This window comes from Geotrypetes seraphini, chromosome 6, assembly GCF_902459505.1.
Source record: "Geotrypetes seraphini chromosome 6, aGeoSer1.1, whole genome shotgun sequence".
Classification (NCBI taxonomy): domain Eukaryota; kingdom Metazoa; phylum Chordata; class Amphibia; order Gymnophiona; family Dermophiidae; genus Geotrypetes; species Geotrypetes seraphini.
In genome coordinates, this window is record NC_047089.1 from 248,056,792 (window position 1) to 248,081,941 (window position 25,150).

General features: G+C 47.1%; 1 protein-coding gene across 1 annotated transcript in view; it reads left to right on the forward strand.

The window, feature by feature from the left end:
• ATP6AP2 (ATPase H+ transporting accessory protein 2) overlaps positions 1-25,150 on the forward strand; it is a 72,066-nt gene that overhangs the window by 20,880 nt on the left and 26,036 nt on the right. The window contains exons 3-7 of the mRNA XM_033949445.1: positions 6,993-7,121; positions 9,154-9,249; positions 10,547-10,684; positions 12,163-12,216; positions 16,479-16,628. Coding sequence (XP_033805336.1) covers positions 6,993-7,121; positions 9,154-9,249; positions 10,547-10,684; positions 12,163-12,216; positions 16,479-16,628 — 567 coding nt within the window. The remainder of the gene's footprint in view (positions 1-6,992; positions 7,122-9,153; positions 9,250-10,546; positions 10,685-12,162; positions 12,217-16,478; positions 16,629-25,150) is intronic.

Genomic DNA, 25,150 nt, shown 5'->3' on the forward strand with positions numbered 1-25,150 from the left:
GCGTGGTCCCCAGTTTCTTCGTTTCCGCGGAGCGAAGAAGACGCATGTGTTTTCAACGGCCGTTGAAAAACTAATTTTTGCCTTCCTGCTCGCGTATTTTTTCATTTTCTTCTATTTTTTCTCTTCGGATTACCTTTATTTTACTTTCAAAAAAAATAAAAAAACTCGACGAGTTTTCCTTATTTTTTTCAGGCCGGCCCCGGCAGGGCCTGTTGCCACCATACAGGCCTCCAGCTTCGATTTTGCGGAGGCCGTCTTTCCCTTCATGCCCCCTCAACCGGGCTTTAAGAAGTGCCAGCGGTGTGCACGCCCGATCTCTCTCACTGACCTGCACTATTGGTGCCTGCAGTGCTTGGGTCCGGAGCATCGGGCTGACACCTGCACCCGCTGTGCTACTCTTAAAAAGCGCACATTGAAAAATAGGCAGATCCAGCAAAATATTCTTTTCGGTACCGGATCTGCCATGGAATCTGCTGCGACGTCGACGGCACCCCAAAAGTCGGCACCGACTACTTCGACGCCACTGGATCCTTCTTCGGGACCGCTGGCCCCAGGTAAGCCGGCTAAGAAGCCTTCCACTTCCCTGGAGCGCCCTCCTGCCACAGTTGCAACTCCGGTCCTCCCGGCACCGCACCGACCCCGCAAACGCTCCGCTCCGATATTGGTGAGTGCCTCGTCATCGGCCTCCTCATCGCCGGAGTGTAGAGCGGCACCTATGGTACCGAAGAAGAAAAAAGCGGTACCGGTGCCTCCCCTGGACGACCGCATTGCGGCCATACTCCAAGCCCAATTACAAGAGCAGCTGCAGCAGCAACTCCAACAACTGTTGCCGGCGATGCTGGCCCCACACCTTCTGGTACAGGACTGGTCTGAGCCTCGCACGATCACATCGGTGTCGACCCCCTCGGTACCGCTTAACACTTCCATGCCGGTGCTCTCGGCTGAACCACACCGTTCCCAACCTACGGTGCAGGCCCGCTCTGATACCGACCCTTCCCGGTACCAGGAACGGCACCGGTCTTCCTCTCCCGGTACCGCCTCTGTACGCTCCGGCAAGTCTCTCTCCAAGACCCACCTTGCCGAGCACCCCACACTGATGTCCCGCCGTGCGCACCCCGACATCAGGGACCCGGACTTATGGGAAGAATCCCCGCACGGTACCGAGGAAGACGCTTCATCGACGGACGAGGAACCCTCGGTGGCTGATACCGTTTCAAAACCTGAACAGTCTTCTTTCACCAAATTCCTCAGGGAGATGTCGGTGGCTCTTTCCATTCCCTTAGAGTCCGATCTAAAAAGTCCCAGGCTTTTCTCGATGCCCTAGACTTTGAACAACTTCCCAAAGAATTCCTTAAGTTACCCGTCCACGACATCCTACGGGAAACTTTTTATAAAAACTGGGAGAACCCTCTCACTGTCCCTGGGGCCCCTCGCAAATTGGATAGCTTGTACCGGGTCATTCCCATCCCAGGGTTTGACAAGCCTCAGTTGCCCCATGAATCTCTCCTGGTGGAGTCCACCTTAAAGAAAACTCAGGGCTCCAGTGTCTATGCCTCCACCCCTCCTGGCAGAGAGGGTAAAACTATGGATAAGTTTGGCAAGCGCCTTTTCCAGAATGCCAACAGGGCAAATAATTACACCTTTCACTTCTCCTTCTACATGAAGCATCTGGTGCAACAACTCTCCTCCTTACAAAAATACATTCCTGAACGTAAGGTCCCTCTCTTTCAACAACAAATTTCCAGTCTGCTCCAACTCCGGAAATTCATGGTGCGCTCCATTTATGACTCCTTTGAGCTGACCTCTCGAGCATCTGCCATGGCTGTTGCCATGCGGCGTCTGGCCTGGCTGAGAGTTTCTGACCTCGACATTAACCACCAAGACCGCCTGGCTAACGCACCTTGTCTTGGTGACGAACTCTTCGGGGAGTCCCTGGACTCAACAACCCAGAAACTCTCAGCACACGAGACCAGGTGGGATACTCTGGTGAAACCTAAGAAGAAGACTCCGCCTGCTCGCCCCTACAGACAGCAGTCCTCCTACCAGCGCAGATTCTCGGCCAGACCTCTCAACCCGCCTCAACAGCAGCCTCGCCGTCCTCGTCACCAGCATCAAACTCAGGCTTGCTCCCAGTCTCATCAACCTGCCAAGCCTCTCCCTCCGTCAAAACCATCTCAACCCTTTTGACTCTTTTCTCCAGGGCATAGCCAGTCTCCCTCCATCATTGCCTCTTCCTCAGCCTATTGGAGGACGCCTTCAACTCTTCCTCAGCCGATGGGAGGTCATCACATCAGACCAGTGGGTCCTCAACATCATTCGCCACGGCTACTCTCTGAATTTTCAGATTCTTCTGCCAGACAATCCTCCCATAGAGTCTGCTTCCCACTCCTCCCAATCCTCCCTCCTCCTGAGGGAGGTCCACTCCCTCCTTCTTCTCAATGCCATCGAAGAAGTACCCTCAGACCAAAGGGGTCAGGGATTCTACTCCCACTACTTCCTGGTTCCCAAGAAGACAGGAGACCTCCGTCCCATCCTCGATCTCCGGGACCTCAACAAGTGTCTGGTCAAGGAAAAGTTCAGAATGCTGTCCCTTGCCACGCTTTACCCTCTTCTCTCTCAACACGACTGGCTATGTTCCCTAGACCTCAAAGAGGCCTACACTCACATTCCAATCAATCTGACTTCACGCTGCTACCTCCGATTTCAGATACAGCACCATCACTATCAGTACAAAATGCTACCCTTTGGCCTCGCATCATCACCCAGGGTGTTCACCAAGTGCCTCATTGTGGTGGCGGCCTTTCTCAGGTCTCACAACCTCCAAGTGTTCCCCTACTTGGACGATTGGTTGGTGAAAGCACCTACGTCTCCACTTGTGCTACAAGCCACTCAGCACACCATCTCCTTCCTCCACCTCCTGGGGTTCGAGATCAACTACCCCAAGTCGCATCTGCTTCCCACACAGCTTCATTGGAGCCGTCCTCGACACCACTCTGATGAGGGCGTTTCTCCCCTCAGACTGCCAACGGACCCTGCTCCAACTCTGCCGCCAGATGCTCCTTCGTCGCTCCATTCCAGCTCGACAAATGATGGTCCTCCTGGGCCACATGGCCTCGACGGTCCATGTGCTTCCACTGGCGCGACTCCACCTCAGGACACCTCAATGGACTCTAGCCGACCAATGGTCCCAGACCACGGACCCTCTTTCTCATCCCATCTCTGTGACATCGTCTCTTCAGCAATCTCTTCAATGGTGGTTGAACTCCTCCAATCTTTCCAGGGGTCTACTCTTCCATCTACCCCCTCACTCCATGATCATAACCACAGATGCCTCCCCCTATGCATGGGGAGCTCACCTGGCAGATCTTCGCACCCAGGGACTCTGACCCATCAGGAGCGTCAACATCACATCAATTTTCTGGAACTCAGGGCCATGTTCTATGCTCTCAAGGCCTTCCAGCACCTTCTCTATCCTCAGGTTCTTCTCCTGTGCACAGACAACCAAGTCGCCATGTACTACATAAACAAGCAAAGCGGCACTGGATCTCCCCTTCTCTGTCAGGGGGCCATCCGCATCTGGACCTGGGCCACGGCCCACAGTCTCTTCCTCAAGGCTGTCTATATCCAGGACGAACAGAACTCCCTGGCCGACAATCTCAGCCGCATCCTTCAACCTCACGAGTGGACTCTGGATCCTCCCACACTCCACTCCATCTTTGCTCGGTGGGGCACTCCTCAAGTGGAACTATTTGCAGCTCCTCACAACCATCAGCTGCCCCTTTTCTGTTCCAGACTCTTCTCTCCTCATCGTCTGGCCCCGGATGCATTCCTGCTCAACTGGACGGATCGGTTCCTCTATGCCTTTCCTCCACTACCTCTGATGTTGCGGACGTTATTCAAACTCCGCAGGGACAAAGCCACCATGATTCTCATCGCTCCTTGGTGGCCTCGCCAACATTGGTTCTCCCTCCTGCTCCAGCTAAGCTCCAGAGAACCCATCCCTCTGCCTGTGTTTCCTACTCTACTTACACAGCAGCATCAGTCTCTACTGCATCCCAATCTGTCCTCGCTCCACCTGACAGCTTGGTTTCTCTCGGGCTGACCTCTCCAGAGAATCTGTCTCAGCCTGTCCGTCGTATTTTGGATGCCTCCAGGAAACCGGCCACCCTCCAATGTTACCATCAGAAGTGGACCCGGTTCTCCTCTTGGTGTCCGCTACATCACCACGATCCCACCTCATTGGCTGTGGAAACTGTTCTGGACTATTTGCTCTCTCTGTCCGACGCTGGCCTCAAGTCTACCTCAATCAGAGTCCACCTCAGTGCCATCACTGCGTTTCATGAGCCTTTCCTCGGCAAACCTCTCACGGCTCACCCCCTGGTTTCCCGATTCATGAAAGGTCTCTTCAATGTCAAACCACCTCTGAAGCCTCCTCCAGTCGTCTGGGACCTGAATGTGGTTTTGTCAGCCCTCATGAAACCTCCATTTGAGCCTCTCGCCACAACTTCGCTCAAATTTCTTACATGGAAGGTGCTTTTCCTCATTGCCATCACCTCTGCCAGGAGGGTTAGTGAGCTGCATGCACTGGTTGCTGACCCACCTTTCACTGTTTTTCACCATGACAAGGTGGTTCTGCGTACCCATCCTAAATTCCTTCCCAAGGTGGTCTCGGAATTTCACCTCAACCAGTCCATTGTGTTGCCTGTCTTTTTCCCTAAACCCCATGCTCATCCTGGGAAACAGGCGTTGCACACGCTGGACTGTAAGCGTGCCCTTGCATACTACCTTGACCGTACCAGGGCTCACCGCTCCTCCCCTCAGCTCTTTTTGTCCTTCGACCCTAACCATCTAGGTCGTCCTGTCTCTAAACGGACGCTTTCCAACTGGCTTGCTGCCTGCATTGCGTTCTGTTATGCTCGGGCCGGTCTCTCACTGGAAGGTGCTGTCACGGCCCACAGGGTCAGAGCTATGGCTGCTTCTGTGGCTTTCCTCCGTTCCACGCCCATCGAGGAAATCTGCAAGGCTGCCACTTGGTCCTCAGTCCACACGTTCACTACTCACTACTGTCTGGACACCTTCTCCAGACGGGATGGACACTTCGGCCAATCTGTGTTACATAATTTATTTTCCTAATGGCCAACCATCCCTCCTCCCTCTCTGTTCGCTTGGAGGTCACCCATGCGTTAAGAATATGCTGCCTGCTTGTCCTGGGATAAAGCACAGTTACTTACCGTAACAGGTGTTATCCAGGGACAGCAGGCAGATATTCTTACTTCCCACCCTCCTCCCCGGGTTGGCTTCTTAGCTGGCTTATCTTAACTGGGGACCACGCACTCCTCCGTCGGGCGGGAAGGCACTCGCGCATGCGCGGTGCGGCCAACTAGAACTTTCTAGTTAAAAGTGTCCGTACCGGGGCTCCGTCGGTGACGTCACCCATGCGTTAAGAATATCTGCCTGCTGTCCCTGGATAACACCTGTTACGGTAAGTAACTGTGCTTTCTGTTCCCCCTGTCCAGCAGTAAGCCTCCCTTCCTTTTTTTTCCCCCCCCCCCCGTCCCTCCCCCGTCCATCAGCACCTCTTCCCCTGTCCAGCAGTACCTCTTTTCTGTTCCCCCTGTCCAGCAGTACCTCTTTTCTGTTCCCCCTGTCCAGCAGTAGGCCTTCCTTCCTTTCTCCCCCGTCCATCAGCACCTCTTCCCATGTCCAGCAGCAACCCTTACCTCCACCGACATCTGCCTAAAGCCGCCGTGGCCTGCAGGCACCGACAGCCTCTGCAGCCTGCTCCCACTCCTTCCTCGCCGTCCGTCTGTCCTCCCCTCCCCCCGGGAAGCTTCGTTTCCGGCTTCGGCAGCCTCCTGTCTTCGGGCCGGCCGCCCGCACCACAGCTCCTCTCTCAATCCCCGCCTGGTGCGATTCGAGAGAGGAGCCACGGCGGGTGGGTGAGGAGGGTGAGAAGATCCTGGCAGGTGCGCCTGTGCCCCCCCTCCCCCTCCGAATCAGCGGCAGACTGCAAACCGCCAAATGCGCCGAAGACGACCGCTGAGAAAGCTCCACAGTCGCGCGTCTCCAGCCCCCGTATGCGCCCTGAGGTTTAGGATGTTGCCACAGAAGCACACCTCAGGGCGCCAGCGCTCACGAATTTTCAAGAGCGCATGCGCCTCTAGCATTTTATTATTATTGATGACAATTTTGCATGAGGTAAAACTCTTTATAGTTTATAAATCTTTCCTTTTGGCTAAGTCTTAATAATAATATTGTTATTTATAGCTAAAGAGACATATAATCAAGAAACTGTTTTATTTTACTTTTGTGATTATGATAAACAGACCGAGGGCCTCAAAATAGTACCTGGCGGGCCGCATGTGGCCCCCGGGCCACATGTTTGAGACCACTGCTTCAGGGGATTGAGATGATTCTTGCAGTGTTAATTTGTCTTTAAGGATTTCTTGAATAGCATGGCTTTTATTTCTTTTCTGAAAGTTTTGTAGTCTGGGGTTGTGCTGTTAAATGCATCCATAAGCCCTATATATCTTGGTTTTTACGGCATTGCTTTGATCTGGTGTATGTAAGAACATAAGAATTGCCGCTGCTGGGTCAGACCAGTGGTCCATCCTGCCCAGCAGTCCACTCACGCGGCGGCCCCCAGGTCAAAGACCAGTGCTCTAAATGAGTCCAGCCTCACCTGCGTACGTTCCAGTTTAGCAGGAACTTGTCCAACTTTGTGTGAGGCTTTGGTTTGTATCAACTATCGGTCTTACAGTTCATCTCTTCTAGAATCCTGAAGTGCTTTTACCTTTCTTAGTATTTCCCCAAGGGCAGATCTGAAAGCTGAACAACCTTTTCTTAAACAGTTTCCTACATGTTAATGTGTGAGCTGGTTTATTATCGTAAGTGTGACTAGAATACCATATTCATCTCCCAGTCTCTTCATTTTGCCTCGGAAACATGGGGAATTTTAGTTGAAAGTAACATTGTGTTTGGAAATTCTGCAGGACCTTTCCTGGCCAGGGCTTACTGTGGGAAACCTATTTCACCGACCAACAGCCACCGTTCTTGTGACAGTGAGAGGGGTGGGCACGCTGCAACTGCCCAAGGCTGGAATGTCGTACCCTATAGAGAACGTGAGTATTGGCCAGACACTGGGATCCCTGCAGTGTTCTCTGCTGATTTGTGAAACATTATTTTTTTATTACAAAGAAAGGATTCCAATATTTTGAAGGCTTTGCCAGTTTGTAGCTTTCTTACCTTTTCCCAAGGAGCTGATGGTTGTGTACTAGCTGTGCTGTGAGAGCTGGACACGTCACCTTTAATACAGTGGTTGCCAAGCCTGGTCCTGGAGGCACCACAGCTGGTCAGGGTATCAGGATATCGACGATAAATATTCATGAGAGATTTGCATGCATTGCCTCCACTGCATGCAAATCTCTCTCATGAATATTCATTGTGGGATCGGTGATATCGATCCTGTTCTGGCAAGCGAGATAGGGCATTGAGCGGAGCCTGGTTTTAATATTAATGACCTCATTTGCATGCCAGAATCTGAGAATGTACAACCCCCTGGAATACCACGCAGTAAGCCGTTTTGTGCCAATCTGATCAGTCACTAAACCAATTTAGAATATTTAGAATATGATGTATTAGATACAAAAATGATATTGTGTATTTATTAATTGTAATTTAAAATTTTGTACATTTTATGTAAAAATTGAAAATTAAAAATATTATATTAAAGTAATAAAAGGGTGGGGGGAGGGGGAGGGGGAAAATCAAATTTAGATATATAATGTATTAGATATAAAAGTGATACTATGTATTTATCAATTGTATTTTAATATTTTGTACACTTTATGTAAAATTTAAAAATAAAAAATAATGGGAAAAAAAATATTGACAGGAGTCGCCATGCAACAAATCACTCAAAATTGGAAGGATTATACTAAATTGAATTATACGTTCTGGTGGAACTCTGTTTGTCACATCTACAAAATGGAAAAAGTATTAGCGTTACAACAAGGGAATCTTCACAATTTTGAGAAAATTTGGCAACCATTGACTAATTATTCTAATGATTAGACTTCTTAGCACATTGATAGTAATTATATAGGAATGGGGTGGGATATATATAATTTTTGGAAATATGAATTGGGAGAATGGGGAGGGATTTATAATTTATGATTATATATAATTTATAATATATAATGTTTATAAGTTAGGATGTATTGATGATAGATACAAAGATATATAGTATTTAATTATATTAATTGTGATTCAGTTGTTGTAAGAATGGAAAATTTAATAAATAAAATTAAAAAAAAAAAAAAAAAACCAATCAAACTGGTTTAGCAATGATCATTAGACGATCAGAGACTTTAGTGCATCTAGCCCAGTGGTCTCCAACTCCAGCCCTTTGCAGGGCCACATTTTGGGATTTGTAGTTACTTGGAGGGCCTCAGAAAAAAAGAGTTAATGTCTTATTAAAGAAATGACAATTTTGCATGAGGTAAAACTCTTTATAGTTTATAAATCTTTCCTTTTGGCTAAGTCTTAATAATAATCTTGTCATTTATAGCTAAAGAAACATATGATCAAGAAACTGTTTCATTTTACTTTTGTGATTATGATAAACATACCGAGGAGCCTCAAAATAGTACCTAGCGGGCCGCAAGTTTGAGACCACTGATCTAGCCCTAGGTGCTTGCTTAATTTCCTTCTATACAATAGGCTTCTACCAGGTCCTCAGTTCTGGAATTACCCCCTTATCTATTTTGAGAACCCTGGGTTCGAGATGCAACCTTTTCTTTAGTGAGTCTTTACCAAATAGGCTGCTTTCTTTGTTCAGTTTTGGTTGCCTGATTGCCACACATGGGTAATCATGTCAGAGGGCACAAGCTAGAAAAGCTGCAACGTTTTGAGTAATGAGCTAAGGTCGGTCTGCTCCCAAAGCACATCAACTCGCATTTCAAGAACGTTCTCTCTCTGTTAATACTCCTTGTTAAGTTTATGTATTATGAATTCCATTATTGTTAACCGAGTCAAGCTCCTCTTGGTTGATGACTTTGGCCTATAAAACTAAGTTTTAGTTTAGTTAAAAGAAAGAGGAAAGCAATAGACTCTGCTTTCTACTTAGAATCTTGTGTCTGGTTTATCCTTCAGGCTGTTCCATTTAGTCTGGACAGTGTTGCAGACGCGATTCACTCTTTGTTTCATGAGGACACGCCGGTGGTTCTGCAGCTGGCTCCCAGTGACGAGGTGAGTACCAACTGGCTGAGAGCTGACTAATGGTTTCTTTTTCCAAGTATCGCTTTGATTTATATTTTCTATCTTCTTTAACCTCTGTCCTAAAGAGCCTTGGATGGGGGTGTCGCAGTGTGTTTTATAAAGCCTTTCGAGACACTCCGCTAGGGGTCCCTGGGGTGGCTGACAAATTTATCCCTACTATGCAAGAGGCATCAGTTGGGCATTTCAACAGGATGATGGAGTTTGTCTCCTCGACATAGTTAATTTAAAAACCTGAACTTGTAAAAATCTGTAATGATTTTATGTGTTAAGGCTAGCATTTCATTCCATGCCTGAAACAGTCTATTATACCATTACATTACATTAGTGATTTCTATTCCGCCAATGCCTTGCGGTTCAAGGCGGATTACATCAAAGTTATCAAGAATCACATTAATAAATGGGACATCCACGTGGGATCCCTACGAAGGTCGAGCTAAGGAACTAAGTCATATGCACTCAGACTTAATGGGGTGGGTCAGTAGAGTGGGCAGACTTGATGGGCTGTAGCCCTTTTCTGCCGTCATCTTTCTATGTTTCTATGTTTAAAAGTTTGCGGGAATAGTATAAGCGATGTCATAATATTTACTTAAGAAGTACCAAAGAGTAGTCGAGATCTTAAGGTGATAAATGTTGGGCTTGATGGGATTTCAAATTTTCTATGACTGATTTAAGTTGTATTAAGAAATAATATTTCTATATTTTTTGTGTAAATTCCCATATCCTGTATACTTGTTTGGATACATTAATAAATTTCAATAAAAAAAAAAAAAGAATTACTAAAGAGAAGTTGAGATCTTAAGGTGATAAGTATTGGGTAAGTTAGAAGCATTTTAGACTTTGTTGGGTAGTTCGAAGCACATTAGAGAGTAATAAGGGTATAGAGGGGATTGGGTAGGGACCACTCTGTTTCGGAACTCATAACGCTGATCTTGTGGCCCAGCCTAAGCAGCATTTCCTGCAGATATTCTGTAACCTAATAATTTGATGTCTTGCAAGAGTATCTCAACAGGGTTTGGTCCTAACGAACATAAGAAGTTGCCTCCACTGGGTCAGACCACAGGTCCATCCTGCCCAGCGGTCCACTCCCGCGGCGGCCCATCAGGTCCATGACCTGTGAAGGGGTTCCTGACCATTTTTTATAACCTACCTCTGCTTCTATCTGTACCCCTCAATCAATTCAAGATTTATAATAGACTTCCTCTTAGAAGTCCTTTGTTCTAAGGACCCCTGTTAGCACTGACTGAACATGTGCCTCCTTTTCCTTCAGAGAGTTTACATGGTCGGGAAAGCGAATACAGTCTTCGAGGATCTTCCCATCACACTGAGGCAACTTCGCAGCCGACTTTTCCAGGAAAACTCAATTCTCAAATCCCTTCCCTTCAACTCTTTGAGCAAAAGCAATGAGGTAAGGAATGGCTGCCTTTGCCAAGTGTTAGCTCCTCTGCTATCTGCCTGTTCAGAATATCAGTTTCATGGTGTTTGCTGAAACCAAATAAGTTGCCTCCCCCAGGTTCATTTTCAGTCTCCTGGGATTTAGGGTGTCTCGGCCATAAGAGCCCGTTGAATGGTGTTGGACCTTGAGAAGAGACAGCCAGGAATGCAATTCTTCACGGTAGCTGTTGCTGTTCGAGAGGCAACATACACTATCCTTCTCAATACAGGGCATCACTTGTCAAACAGTGCCACCATGTCTTGGGTTAGGCCAGGGGTGGGCACCCACAGCTCACGAGGGCCATGACCGAGTTAGGTTTTCAGGGATTTCCACAATGAAAACATGAGATTGATTTGTGCATACTGCTTGCATGGTTTATAAATCCCTGAAAACCTAACTGGGTTGTGGCCCTCAAAGGCCGTTGTTTCATGAGTCTCTTTAGTAATGGGAGAACTACCTTTTCCCTTGTCTAAAAGGCTCAAAGAGTATGGTTATATTAGTGCAGGTGATTTTCTTGTGGCACTTGGATGTAAAGACTTTGTGTACTATAGAGCAGGAGAATAGCGATAAAGGAACACTTGGTATATGTGATGTAATATGGGAGGGAGATATATTGTAATATGGGAGGGAGAGATAATAGAGTATCTATTTATTCGATTTATAGACTGGGTCATCTTCATGTAATAAAGCTCGACTTGGTTTACATCAGTAAAAAAATATAAAAAAGAACATGAGTTTACAATTTAGAGAATGACCGTGATTTACGAAAAAGTTGAAATGAACCTAATTCTCTTAGCCTTAGAGGAATGTCATTCCATATTTCTGTTAGTTTGAAAGGATAGGATTTCCCTAATTTACCAGTAAAAGCAATTCCTTTAAGAGAAGGAAAAGGCAGTTTGAGTCTTTGAAAGTTCCAGGAAAGAAGAGCAAGTGAGGACCATATGCCAAATAGTTAAGCAGGAACATTTGAAAAGGATCTTGGAGAATATCGGAAGTCAACGAAGTTTGGCCAGTAGTGGAAATACATGTTCAAATTTAACCTAGCTGCGGGATTCTGAATCAACTGGAGCATCTTCAAGCTAGTTTTGGTTAGACTTAGATTGAATTACAATAATCTAACCGAGAATAGAGAAATGCTGCTGCTGAAAATAGGACCTGACTCTCCTCAAAATGTGAAGGCCGAAAAAGCAGAGAGTTAATTTGTTCATTGAATGACAGGGAAGAGAAAGTCTAGATGGGCTACCTTAGACTTACGGCTAAAGTTTGAAATAATTTTGTGCAATATTCCAGTTTGTTAGGATTATGTCTTCATGTATGTTCTCAGTGCTCCGCTTTGTATATAAATAAGAAACGCTACACAGAGCAGTCTCACGATCTGCGCTGCGTGTTTAGGCTTTGGTGGTACAAACAAGAAAAAAACCCAAAATTAACTGAGCTTGTGTGAATTCCAGGTCGACCTGCTCTTTCTCTCGGAGCTCCAGATGCTACACGATATTTCTGCCTTGGTAAGTACCAGAACTACTTCTGCAAGTTTGCTTTGAGTTTTCCTTCTGCTTGCAAAGAGGAGGCGGGGCTTAAAATCTTAAAAACTATAAGGTGACATCAGTTTACTGCAATGGCCTTGCTTAGGGCCTAAGGGAGAATGTGCTGTTTTGCTCAGACACATTTCCTTTTACCTCTGCTTAGCTAGACAGTTCTTTCACCAATACGAGTTATAGCTGATGCAAAAGGTGCTGTGCTTTTTCTCAAGGTATTACAGTGTGATGGTGCCTTTGGGGCTTTGCTGAGGGAAGAGGTTGTAAGGAGTTAAGGCTATTGGTGTGGACTGTCTGAAGAGGGCATGGAATTGTCTCAAGCTGATTTAAATTTGAAGCGGGCTGCTGGCGTTGTACAATAGAGACTGACACAGGGACAAATTTGTTCCCATCCCTACCGGAGATCAATTTCTCCATCCTGTCCCTTTGAGTTTTGTCGCTGTCCCATTCCTGTAAGCTCTGCCTTAACTGCACAAGCCTCAAACTCTTATGATTTTAAAGCGTTTGAGGCTTTTGCAGATGAGGACGGAGCTTGCAGGAATGGGGCAGGGACAGGAAAAGAACTTAAACATAGAAACATAGAAGATGACGGCAGATAAGGGCCATAGCCCATCAGGTCTGCCCACTCTACTGACCCACCCCCAAGTCTACTATCCTAGGGATCCCACTCCTGGTGACAGGTTCCCTTGGCTTAACCCTCTAAGGGATCCCACATGGGCATCCCATTTGCTCTTAAATTCTTGCACGCTGTTTGCCTCGATCACCTGCACCGGGAGCTCGTTCCAAGGATCAACCACTCTCTCGGTGAAGAAATATTTCCTGGTGTCGCCATGAAATTTCCCGCCCCTGAGTTTGAGCGGATGCCCTCTTGTGGCTGAGGGTCCTTTGGGAAAGAGAATCTCTTCTTCCATCTCGATACGGCCGGTAATAAACTTAAACGTCTCGATCATGTCTCCTCTCTCCCTACGTTCCTCGAGTGAGTACAGCCGCAAAGTTTTCAGCCTTTCCTTGTATGATAGATCCTTGAGCCCCAAGACCATCCTGGTGGCCATCCGTTGCACCGACTCTACTCTCAGCACATCTTTTCGGTAGTGTGGCCTCCAGAATTGCACACAGTATTCCAAATGAAGTCTCACCATGGTTTTGTATAATGGCATTATGACTTCAGGCTTCCGGCTGACGAAACTCCTGCGGATGCAACCTAACATCTGTCTTGCCTTAGATGAAGCCTTCTCCACATGATCAGCAGTTTTCGTGTCTGCGCTGATGATCACTCCCAAGTCTCGTTCTGTTGAAGTTCTAGCTAAGGTCTCACCATTCAAGGTGTAAGTTCTGCACGGATTTCTGCTGCCGAGGTGCATGATCTTGCATTTCTTAGCGTTGAAGCCTAGCTGCCAGGTCGAGGACCAAAACTCCAACAAATGTAGGTCCTGTGTCATACTATCGGGTGAATTGCCGTCTCTCACTATATTGCATAGTTTGGCGAGGACAAGATGGGAAAATGAGTTCCTGCAGGGATGGGAAAAAAATTTGTCCCCGTGTCATTCTCTACTTCAGAGAACAGTAAAGAAAACTGAATAAACAAATAGCGTGGAGAGTTTCAGCCTCTGATAATCAGAGCTGGTATTTTGACATCATAATGCCTCATTCCACCAATAAGAGCCAACCTCATCAGTGATGTCACAATGGCTTCATTGTCCTGTACTAGGCTCACTTTTGCTACTTTCTGATTTCTAGAGTGGTGCAGTGTAGAGACAAGTTTTTCCCCGTCTCCGCAGGAACTCAGTTTCCCCATCCCGTCCCCGTGTGTTTTGTCGCTGTCCCTGCCCCATTCCTGTAAGCTCCACCTTAACTGCACAAGCCTCGAACACTTATGATTTTAAAGTGTTTGAGGCTTGTGCAGATGAGGACAGAGCTTGCAGGAATGGGGCAGGGACATGAAAAGAATTTGCGTGCACGGGACGGGAAAATGAGTTCCCGCAGGGACAGGGAAAAATTTGTTCCCATGTCTTTCTCTAGTTATATAGCTGACAGTTGACTCAGTTGAGTGGGTATACAGAGAGAAAGAGGATGCGTGCCATTATGCATGAAAGGCTTGGTGAGAAAAGATTTAATTGGTCAGCGAGTGCCTGTTGTGGGTAGAATTAATATTGCAGAGCCCACAGACAGAATGTTTGGCTGTAAAGAATTTTACAGGAAGGCGTGGTGTGAAAGTCAAGAGAGAATGAGAAGTTATGTGACAGGCAATATAAATTTCAGTTAATAGCTCTCCAACTAAGGGCTCAGGCAGAAGCATTTGTTGAACATTTCAGAGGAAAATGTCTGAAGTTGAAAGGAGTTAATACTTCTTATTGTGACATCATTTGTTTGGTGTTAGAGGGGAAAACTGTAGTTAAAAAAAAAATTCATTCTTGGGAATGATAGACAAAGTTGTGAGGACAGACAAACATTTTACTCCTGGTGGAATTCAACACAATGCAGAATTCCCCAGGGATGCAGAATTATCTGAGATGTGTGCAGAATTTTGGGATTGGGTTGGCACTCCATCTTTGCAGCCCAAATTTCTGCTGGCAACTTCTTCGGGAAGCCTGCATGGGCTCTGCAGGCTTCTTTCTACCTCGGTCCTGCCCTCAATGATGTCATTTTCTCTTTCTTCGACAGAACCATAAGATTTGCCACTGCTGGGTCAGACCAGTGGTCCATCGTGCCCAGCAGTCCGCTCATGCGGCGGCCCTTAGGTGCCCTGTTTGAGTCTAGCCTTACTTGCGTATGTTCTGTTCCAGTAGGAACTTATCCAACCTTGTCTTGAATCCCTGAAGGGTGTTTTCCCCTATAACAGCCTCTGGAAGAGCATTCTAGATTTCTACCACTCTCTGGGTGAAGAAGAATTTCCTTACGTTTGTACGGAATCTTTTCCCTTCTAACTTTAGCGAGTGCTCTCTCGTTCTCTTCACCTTGGAGAGGGTGAACAATCTCTCTTTCTCTACTAAGTCAATTCCCTTCAATATCTTGAATGTTTTGATCATGTCCCCTCTCTTCTCTTCTCAAGTAGAGGGAAGCCGGCAGGTTGCTATTGACTGGAATCGGCTTCACTGAGGTAGTGGTACACGGGAATGCTGGACTAGGGACAAGGAGAAGACAGTGAGAGATGCTGGCTGGGGGGACAGGGGTGAGAGAGTTAGTGTTGACTGAGAGGGAAACAGGATTGAGGGGAGTGAGAGATGTTGGCTGGGGGGAACAGGGTGAGAGATGGCTGGTGGGTGGAATGGGTGAGAGATGTTGTCTGGGGGGGGAACAGGGGTGAGAAATGCTGGCTCGGAGATAGGGGAAGATAGCATGAGATACTGCCTCGGGGTGGGGGGAGAGTGATTCTGGCTTGGGATAGGATAGAGGAGAAGGAAGAGTGAGAGATGCAGACTTGATGAGGTAGGGGAGAGAGGCTGGCTCAGAGGTGAAAGATCCTGCACACCGAGAGGCATAGATACAGAGAGAAGTGATCCTAGATGGGAACTGAGCATAGAGACAGGGACACTGAAGCAATGCTGAGCATGGAGAGGGACAGACATGGAGAAGATTCATTGGGAAATCAACAGTGATAATAGTAACATCTATTATATATAATGTCATACCACACTTCACCACCAGGGTGTTCACATTTATTGTTAATATATGAGCAAAGAGAACAGTAATTAGATGTATGAATATCAAAATGATATCCCAGCCTCAAATTAGGGGCATATGCTGCCAAGACTACTTCATAGATAACCTTCAGTTTCAAGGGTTTAATCCATGTGTCATGAAACTCCCAGGTTTTTCCGTTTAATAAACACCATTGGAGACGTATCGATGTTGTAAATATCTTGGAAATATTGACTCTGTTCTGACTTTGTCCAATTCACCTTATAACTAAAGACTGAGCCATATAAACTTAACATATTTTAGATCAGGGGTAGACAAGGCCACAGGCAAGTCAGGTTTTCAGGATATCCACAATGAATATGTGTGAGATGGATTTGCATGCACTGCCTCCTTGAGATGCAAATCTATCTCATGCATATTTATTGTGGATATCCTGAAAACCTGACCTGGCTCCGGCTCTTGAGGACCGGAATTGCCTACCCCTGTTGTAGATATCTCTCCCCTTGTAAATGTGAAGATTAGGAGATGCTGAGCTGGTGAGAGAGAACTGACCTGTTTTTCTCATATTAGTTTCCTGTGCTTTCTCCCTTCAGCTGTCTAAACACAAACATCTGGCAAGGGATCACTCCCCTGATGTGTACTCTCTTGAGCTGGCTGGCCTGGAAGAGATTATGAAACACTATGGAGAGGTTTCTCAGCAGTTTCTGGATGCATCTCAGATCTTAGCAGAGTCTCTACAGAAGGTAAGATAGCATTCTTTAAAGCGTGCCACTTTGTTAGGCTAGAACCATCCATGCATTTTTAGGTCAGTCCAGTTTGGGCCATTTTTATCCATTTCATTTAAAAAGGAGATAGAGCAGCTTTTAAACTAGAAACTGGGGGAAGGCCGACAGTCACTCAAAAGAGGACAAGGTATCTTTAAAAGATATTATTATAGAAGAGAAGACAGGACATCCTGATAGTGAGATTGCAATACAGGCCACAGTAGACCAGGTTTCCTAAAATTCAGAGCAGGCTGATTTTAAAAGTTGCAAATTATCTATGCCAACTGCTGAGCAAATTGTAAATAGATATGACAGACACTGTTTGAAATGTCTGTATGCAAATGCCAGAAGCCTAAAAAACAAAATGGGAGAGTTAGAATATATTGCACTAAATGAAAAGATAAATATAATAAGCATCTCTGAAACCTGGTAGAAGGAAGCTAACCAATGGACACTGTCATACCAGGGTACAAGTTTTATCTTAGTGATAGGGTGGATCGAATTGGTGGAGGCGTATGTTAAAGAGGGCCTTGAATCGAACAGACTCAAAATTCTACAGAAATACACCTTGGAATCCCTATGGGTAGAAATTCCATGTGTAAGGGGGAGTAGGGATGCCAAGATATGTTTCTGCTTCTGTAGAATTTTGAGTCCGTTCGATTGCTATACCTTCACCGACCCAGATGAACGATCAAATGCTGAAATGTTATCAGAAATTAGGGAGGCTAATAAACTGGGTAACACAGTAATAATGGGTGATTTCAACTACCCCGATATTGACTGGACAAAAGTATCATCAGGGCATGCTAGGGAGATAAAATTCCTTGATGAAATCAAGGACTGCTTTATGGAGCAGCTGGTTCAGGAACTGACAAGAGGTGAAGCAATTCTAGATCTAGTTCTTAATGGAGCATGTGAATTGATGAGGGAGGTAATGATGCTGGGGCTGCTTGATAATAGTGATCATAACATGATCAGATTAAATATAATCTCTGGAATAAGTTTACACGGGAAATCCAATACAAAAGCATTTAACTTTAAAAAAGGAGACTATGATAACAAGAGGAGAATGGTAAAAAAGAAACTTAAAGGTCAAAACTATACATCAGGCATGGGTGTTGTTTAAAAATTCTATCCTGGAAGCCCAAAATAGATATATTCGATGTTTTTTTTTTTTAAATATTTTATTTATAAATTTTTCATTCTTACAATAAATTAATTTTACATAAACTTCAATTAATACATGAAAAATTGTGATTACAAGTAATTCATCTTATCACATAAAATATAACCCTCCCCTGTCTTCATTTCTTAAATCCATATAATATACATTATCCCAGGACAAGCAGGCAGCATATTCTTAACACATGGGTGACGTCACCGACGGAGCCCTCGGTACGGACCTTTTTAACTAGAAGTTTCTAGTTGGCCGCACCGCGCGTGCGCGAGTGCCTTCCCGCCCGACGTAGGAGTGCGTGGTCCCCAGTTTCTTCGTTTCCGCGGAGCGAAGAAGACGCGTGTGTTTTTTCAACGGCCGTTGAAACCACTTTTTGCCTTCCCGCTCGCGCTTTTTTCCTTATTTTTTCTTTCTTTACCTTCGGGTTTATTTTTTCTTTGATTTTCAAAAAAAAAAAAAAAAAACTTTGCTTTTTCCCTTTTTTTCTTTCGTTTTGCCCCGGCGGGGCCTGTTGCCAGTATACAGGCCTCGGGATTCGATTTTGCGGAGGCTATCTTCCCCTTCATGCCCCCGCAGGTCGGTTTTAAGAAGTGCCAGCGGTGTGCACGCCCGATCTCCTTAACTGACCCACACAATTGGTGTTTGCAGTGTCTGGGTCCGGAGCATCGGGCGGATTCCTGCACCCGCTGTGCCACTCTTAAAAAGAGAACTCTTAAAAACCGAAGAATCCAACAAACTCTTCTCTTCGGTACCGAGTCGGCGATGGACTCCTCACCTTCAACGGCGGTACCTCAAAAATCGGCACCGTCGACCTCAACACCGACCGACCCCGCATCGGCGCCGCTGGCGCCAGGTAAGCCGGCTAAGAAGCCTTCCTCTTCCCTCGAGCGCCCTCCAACTACGGTGGCGACACCGTCCTTACCGGCATCGCACCGGTCCCGCAAACGCTCCGCCCCGATCTCGGTGAGTGCCTCGTCATCGGCCTCCTCATCGCCGGGGCGTGGAGCGGCATCTAAGGAACCGAAGAAAAAGAAAGCGGTTCCGATGCCACCCCTCGATGACCGTATCTCGGCCATCTTAAAGGCTCAACTCCAGGAGCAGTTGAAGAAACAACTTGAACAACTGTTGCCCACTATCCTGGCACCGCTCCTTCCGGTACCAGACCGGCCCGAGCCCCGTACCGAGCCCCCGGTGTCCACCCCTTCGGTACCGGTGAACACCTCCATGCCGATCCTTTCGGCCCAACAACTTCATGGCGATCCAGTGGTTCATTCTCAGGCCACATTGGATCCTCCTCGGCACCAGGCGGTACGGCACTCTTCTCGGGACCGAGATAGACGCCGGTCGTCCTCCCCTGGTACCGTTTCGGTGCGCTCTGGAAAGTCTTTGTCCAAGACTCGCCATACCGCGCCCTCCACCCCGGTGTCTCGACATACACCAGAGGTCAGGGACCCTGACTTATGGGAGGACACTCCTCTCGGTACCGAGGAGGATCCCTCCTCATCTGATGAGGAACCATCGGCACCCGATGCCACCTCCAAACCAGAGCAGTCCTCTTTTTCTAAATTTCTGAGAGAAATGTCTGCTGCCCTGTCACTTCCTCTAGAATCTGACTCAAAAAAGTCTCAAGCCTTTCTAGAGGCCTTAGACTTTGAACAACCTCCTAAGGAGTTCCTCAAGCTTCCCGTGCATGACATCCTACGGGAAACGTTCTATAAAAACTTGGAAAATCCCCTCACGGTACCGGGAGCCCCCCGTAAACTGGACAACCTTTACCGTGTCATTCCTATTCCTGGATTTGACAAATCCCAATTGCCCCATGAGTCCCTTCTGGTGGAATCCACCTTAAAGAAGACTCAGGGCTCCAGTGTCTATGCCTCTACCCCTCCTGGCAGAGAAGGTAAGACCATGGACAAGTTTGGCAAGAGGCTTTACCAAAATGCCATGCTTGCCAACAGGGCAAACAACTATTCCTTCCATTTTTCTTTCTATCTGAAACATTTGGTCCAACAACTGTCTGCCCTCCAGAAGTACCTTCCTGAGCGCAAGGTCCCGTTATTCCAACAACACATCTCTGGTCTTCTCCAGATGCGAAAATATATGGTCCGCTCAATATACGACTCTTTCGAGCTCACCTCTCGAGCCTCTGCCATGGCCGTAGCCATGCGTCGATTAGCCTGGCTCAGAGTCTCCGACCTGGACATCAACCACCAGGATCGTTTGGCCAACGCCCCCTGTCTCGGGGATGAACTCTTTGGAGAGTCACTGGATTCCACCACCCAGAAACTCTCGGCCCATGAGACCAGGTGGGACACCCTAATCAAGCCGAAAAAGAAGGCTCCGCCTGCTCGACCCTATCAGCCTCAATCATCTTACCAGCGGAGGTTCTCAGCCAGGCCACTCAATCCGCCTCCTCAACAATCTCGGCGACCCCGTCAACAGCAGCACCATGCCCAGGCTCGATCTCAGGCCACTCAACCCTCTAAGCCTTCTCAGCCTGCTAAACAATCTCAGCCCTTTTGACTCTTCTCTCCAGGGCATAGCCAGTCATCCACCCTCGCTGCCTCTTCCACAGCCTATAGGGGGTCGTCTCACCATTTTCTCAAGCCGTTGGGAAGTCATCACGTCAGACCAGTGGGTCCTCAACATCATCCGCCACGGCTACTCTCTCAACTTCCAGACTCTTCCACCAGACAACCTTCCCGTAGAGTCTGCTTCTCACTCCTCTCAAACCCCCCCTCCTCCTGAGGGAGGTTCAATCCCTCCTCCTTCTCAATGCCATCGAAGAAGTACCTCCAGATCAAAGGGGTCAGGGATTCTACTCCCGCTACTTCCTTGTACCCAAAAAGACGGGAGACCTCCGTCCCATTCTCGATCTCAGGGACCTCAACAAGTGTCTGGTCAAGGAAAAGTTCAGGATGCTCTCCCTTGCCACACTTTACCCTCTTCTTTCTCAACACGACTGGCTATGTTCCCTGGACCTCAAGGAGGCCTACACTCACATCTCCATCCATCAGAACTCTCGCCGCTACCTGCGGTTCCAGGTACTACACCACCACTACCAGTACAAAGTACTACCATTTGGCCTCGCTTCCTCCCCCAGAGTCTTCACCAAATGCCTGATAGTGGTGGCGGCCTTCCTCAGGTCTCACAACCTCCAGGTGTTCCCCTACTTGGACGATTGGTTGGTGAAAGCACCTTCATCTCCACTCGTGCTACAAGCTACTCATCACACCATCTCTCTCCTCCACCTCCTGGGGTTCGAGATCAACTACCCCAAGTCGCATCTGCTTCCCACCCAGCGACTTCAATTCATCGGAGCAGTACTGGACACCACGCTGATGAGGGCCTTTCTCCCCTCAGATCGCAAGCAGACCCTGCTCCATCTCTGCCGTCAGGTACTCATGCATCCCTCCATTCCTGCCCGCCAGATGATGGTCCTCCTGGGTCACATGGCCTCGACGGTGCATGTCCTTCCCCTGGCGCGACTCCACCTCAGGACACCTCAATGGACTCTCGCCAACCAATGGTCACAGACTACAGATCTTCTTTCTCATCCCATCTCTGTGACATCATCTCTTCAGCAATCTCTCCAATGGTGGTTGAACTCCTCAAATCTTTCCAGGGGTCTACTCTTTCATCTGCCCCCTCACTCTATGATCATTACCACCGATGCGTCCCCCTACGCATGGGGAGCTCACCTAGGCGACCTACGCACCCAGGGACTTTGGACCCCACAGGAGCGTCGTCATCACATAAATTTCCTGGAACTCAGAGCCATGTTCTACGCCCTCAAGGCTTTCCAACATCTTCTCTGCCCTCAAGTCCTCCTCCTGTGCACAGACAATCAAGTCGCCATGTACTACATAAACAAGCAGGGCGGCACCGGATCTCGCCCCCTTTGTTTGGAGGCTCTGCGCATCTGGACCTGGGCCACGGACCGCAATCTCTTCCTCAGGGCGGTCTATATCCAGGGCGAACAGAACTCTCTGGCCGACAATCTCAGCCGCATCCTTCAACCTCACGAGTGGACGTTGGACCCTCCGACTCTGCTCTCCATCTTTGCTCGATGGGGCACTCCGCAGGTGGACCTCTTTGCAGCACCTCACAACCATCAGCTACCCCAATTCTGTTCCAGACTCTTTTCTCCTCACCGTCTGGCACCGGATGCATTCCTGCTCGACTGGAGGGATCGGTTCCTCTATGCCTTCCCTCCACTTCCTCTGATGTTGCGGACCTTGTCCAAACTCCGCAAGGACAACGCCACCATGATTCTCATCGCCCCTCGGTGGCCTCGCCAACACTGGTTCTCCCTCCTGCTCCAACTCAGCTCCAGGGAGCCCATTCCTCTTCCTGTGTTTCCTACTCTACTTACACAGCAGCATCAGTCTCTACTGCATCCCAATCTGTCTTCCCTCCACCTGACAGCTTGGTTTCTCTCGGGCTGACCTCTCCGGAGAATCTATCTCAACCGGTCCGCCTCATTTTGGACGCCTCCAGGAAACCGGCCACTCTCCAATGTTACCATCAGAAGTGGACCAGATTCTCCTCGTGGTGTCTCCGGCATCATCAAGAACCCACCTCTTTGGCGGTGGAAACTGTCTTGGAATATTTGCTCTCGCTGTCCAACGCTGGCCTCAAAACCACCTCCATCAGAGTCCACCTCAGTGCCATCACTGCGTTTCACGAGCCTATTCTCGGAAAACCCCTCACGGCTCATCCTCTGGTTTCCAGATTTATGAGAGGGCTCTTCAACATCAAACCGCCTCTCAAGCCTCCTCCTGTCGTCTGGGACCTGAATGTGGTTCTCTCAGCTCTCATGAAACCTCCGTTTGAGCCTCTTGCCACAACTTCTCTCAGGCTTCTTACCTGGAAGGTGCTTTTCCTAATTGCCATCACCTCTGCCAGGAGGGTTAGCGAACTGCATGCACTGGTTGCCGACCCACCTTTCACTGTTTTTCACCATGACAAGGTTGTTCTGCGTACCCACCCTAAATTCCTTCCCAAGGTGGTCTCAGCTTTTCACCTCAACCAGTCCATTGTGCTACCCGTCTTCTTCCCTAAGCCTCACTCGCATCCTGGGGAACAGGCGTTGCACACGCTGGATTGTAAGCGTGCCCTTGCTTATTATCTTGATCGTACCAGAGCTCACCGAACAGCCCCTCAGCTCTTTTTGTCTTTCGACCCCAACCGTTTGGGTCGTCCTGTCTCCAAACGGACACTTTCAAATTGGCTTGCTGCCTGCATTGCCTTCTGCTACGCTCGGGCCGGTCTCTCACTGGAAGGAACTGTCACGGCCCACAGAGTCCGAGCTATGGCTGCTTCTGTAGCTTTCCTCCGCTCCACGCCCATCGAGGAAATCTGCAAGGCGGCCACTTGGTCCTCAGTTCACACGTTCACTACTCACTACTGTCTGGATGCGTTCTCCAGACGGGATGGACACTTCGGCCAATCTGTGTTACAAAATTTATTTTCCTAATGGCCAACCATCCCACCTCCCTCTTTGTTAGCTTGGAGGTCACCCATGTGTTAAGAATATGCTGCCTGCTTGTCCTGGGATAAAGCACAGTTACTTACCGTAACAGGTGTTATCCAGGGACAGCAGGCAGATATTCTTACGTCCCACCCACCTCCCCGGGTTGGCTTCTTAGCTGGCTTATCCTAACTGGGGACCACGCACTCCTACGTCGGGCGGGAAGGCACTCGCGCACGCGCGGTGCGGCCAACTAGAAACTTCTAGTTAAAAAGGTCCGTACCGAGGGCTCCGTCGGTGACGTCACCCATGTGTTAAGAATATCTGCCTGCTGTCCCTGGATAACACCTGTTACGGTAAGTAACTGTGCTTTCCCACCCTTCCCCAATCTAATATATCCATTACTAATGTGCTATGAAACCTGATCATTGGAATATCGCGTCAATGGTTCCCAAATTTTCTTAAAATTATGAATATTTCCCTGTTGTAATACTATTGTTTTTTCCATTTTGTATATATGACAGACTGAATTCCACCAAAATGTAAAATTTAATTTGGTGTAATCCTTCTAATTTTGAGTTATTTGTTGCATGGCGACCCCTGTCAATATTAATAATAGTTTGTTATTGTTTGCTGAAATCGGACTCTGAGTTCTCATTGCTGTACCAAATAGTATAGTATCATTTGAGAGTCCTACATGATTTTCTAGTAGTTCATTAATTTGGGGCCAAATTAGTTTCCAAAGTGCATTTATACAGGGACAAAAAAAAATTAAATGATCTAATGTCCCGACTTCTACTCTGCAATGCCAGCATCTATTAGATCTAGTACTATCTATTTTTTGTAAACGCGTAGGGGTCCATAAAGTTCTATGTAACAAAAACAAATATTCGATGTATTAAAAAAGGAGGAATGAAGACCAAACGGCCGTCAGCGTGGTTAACGAGTGAGGTGAAGGAAACTATTAGAGCTAAAAGAGAATCTTTCAGGAAGTGGAAGAAGGATCCGACTAAAAATAATTGTAAACAACACAAGGAATGTCAAGTCAAATGCAAGGCGCTAATAAGGAAGGCGAAGAGAGATCTTGAAAAGAAGATTGCGCTGGAAGCAAAAACACACAGTAAAATCTTTTTTAGGTATATTAAAAACAAGAAGTCGGGAAGAGAATCGGTTGGACCGCTAGACAACCGAGGGATAAAAGGAGCTCTCAGGGAAGACAAAGACATAGCGTAGAGATAAATGAACTCTTTGCCTCGCTCTTCACTGAGGAAGATGTGGGGGAGATACCGGTGCCAGAAATTGTTTCTGTTGAATCGGAGAAACTCGTACAAATCTCTGTAACACTCGATGATGTAATGGGTCAATTTGACAAACTGAACAGTAGCAAATCACTTGGACCGGATGGTATACATCCCAGAGCGCTGATAGAATTGAAAAATGAATTTGCAGAGCTATTGTTAGTAATTTGTAATTTTTCTTTAAAAACCAGCAACTTAGAAAATTTTTAAAGACTAATCAGGGGGATGGTTTCAGAGCCACTGCTTGTCATCTTTTTTTTTTTTTTTTTTTTTTTTTTTTTTAATTTTTTTTAATTCATTTTCATATATCAACAAGTATAACATAGAAATTTAAAAAGATCACATAAAACATACACTTGAATTCCTTTCATGTATCACTGTAAATACAATATATTATTCTGTATTTATAAACAATAATATCTGTATTACCTAATATGTTTGGGGTTTTTTTTTTTAATTTCTTTATTCAGTTTTGCATATCACAACAAGTGTATCAGAAAAAGTCATATGATCTTATAAATACACACTTGATTTTCCTTCATGTAACACTTTA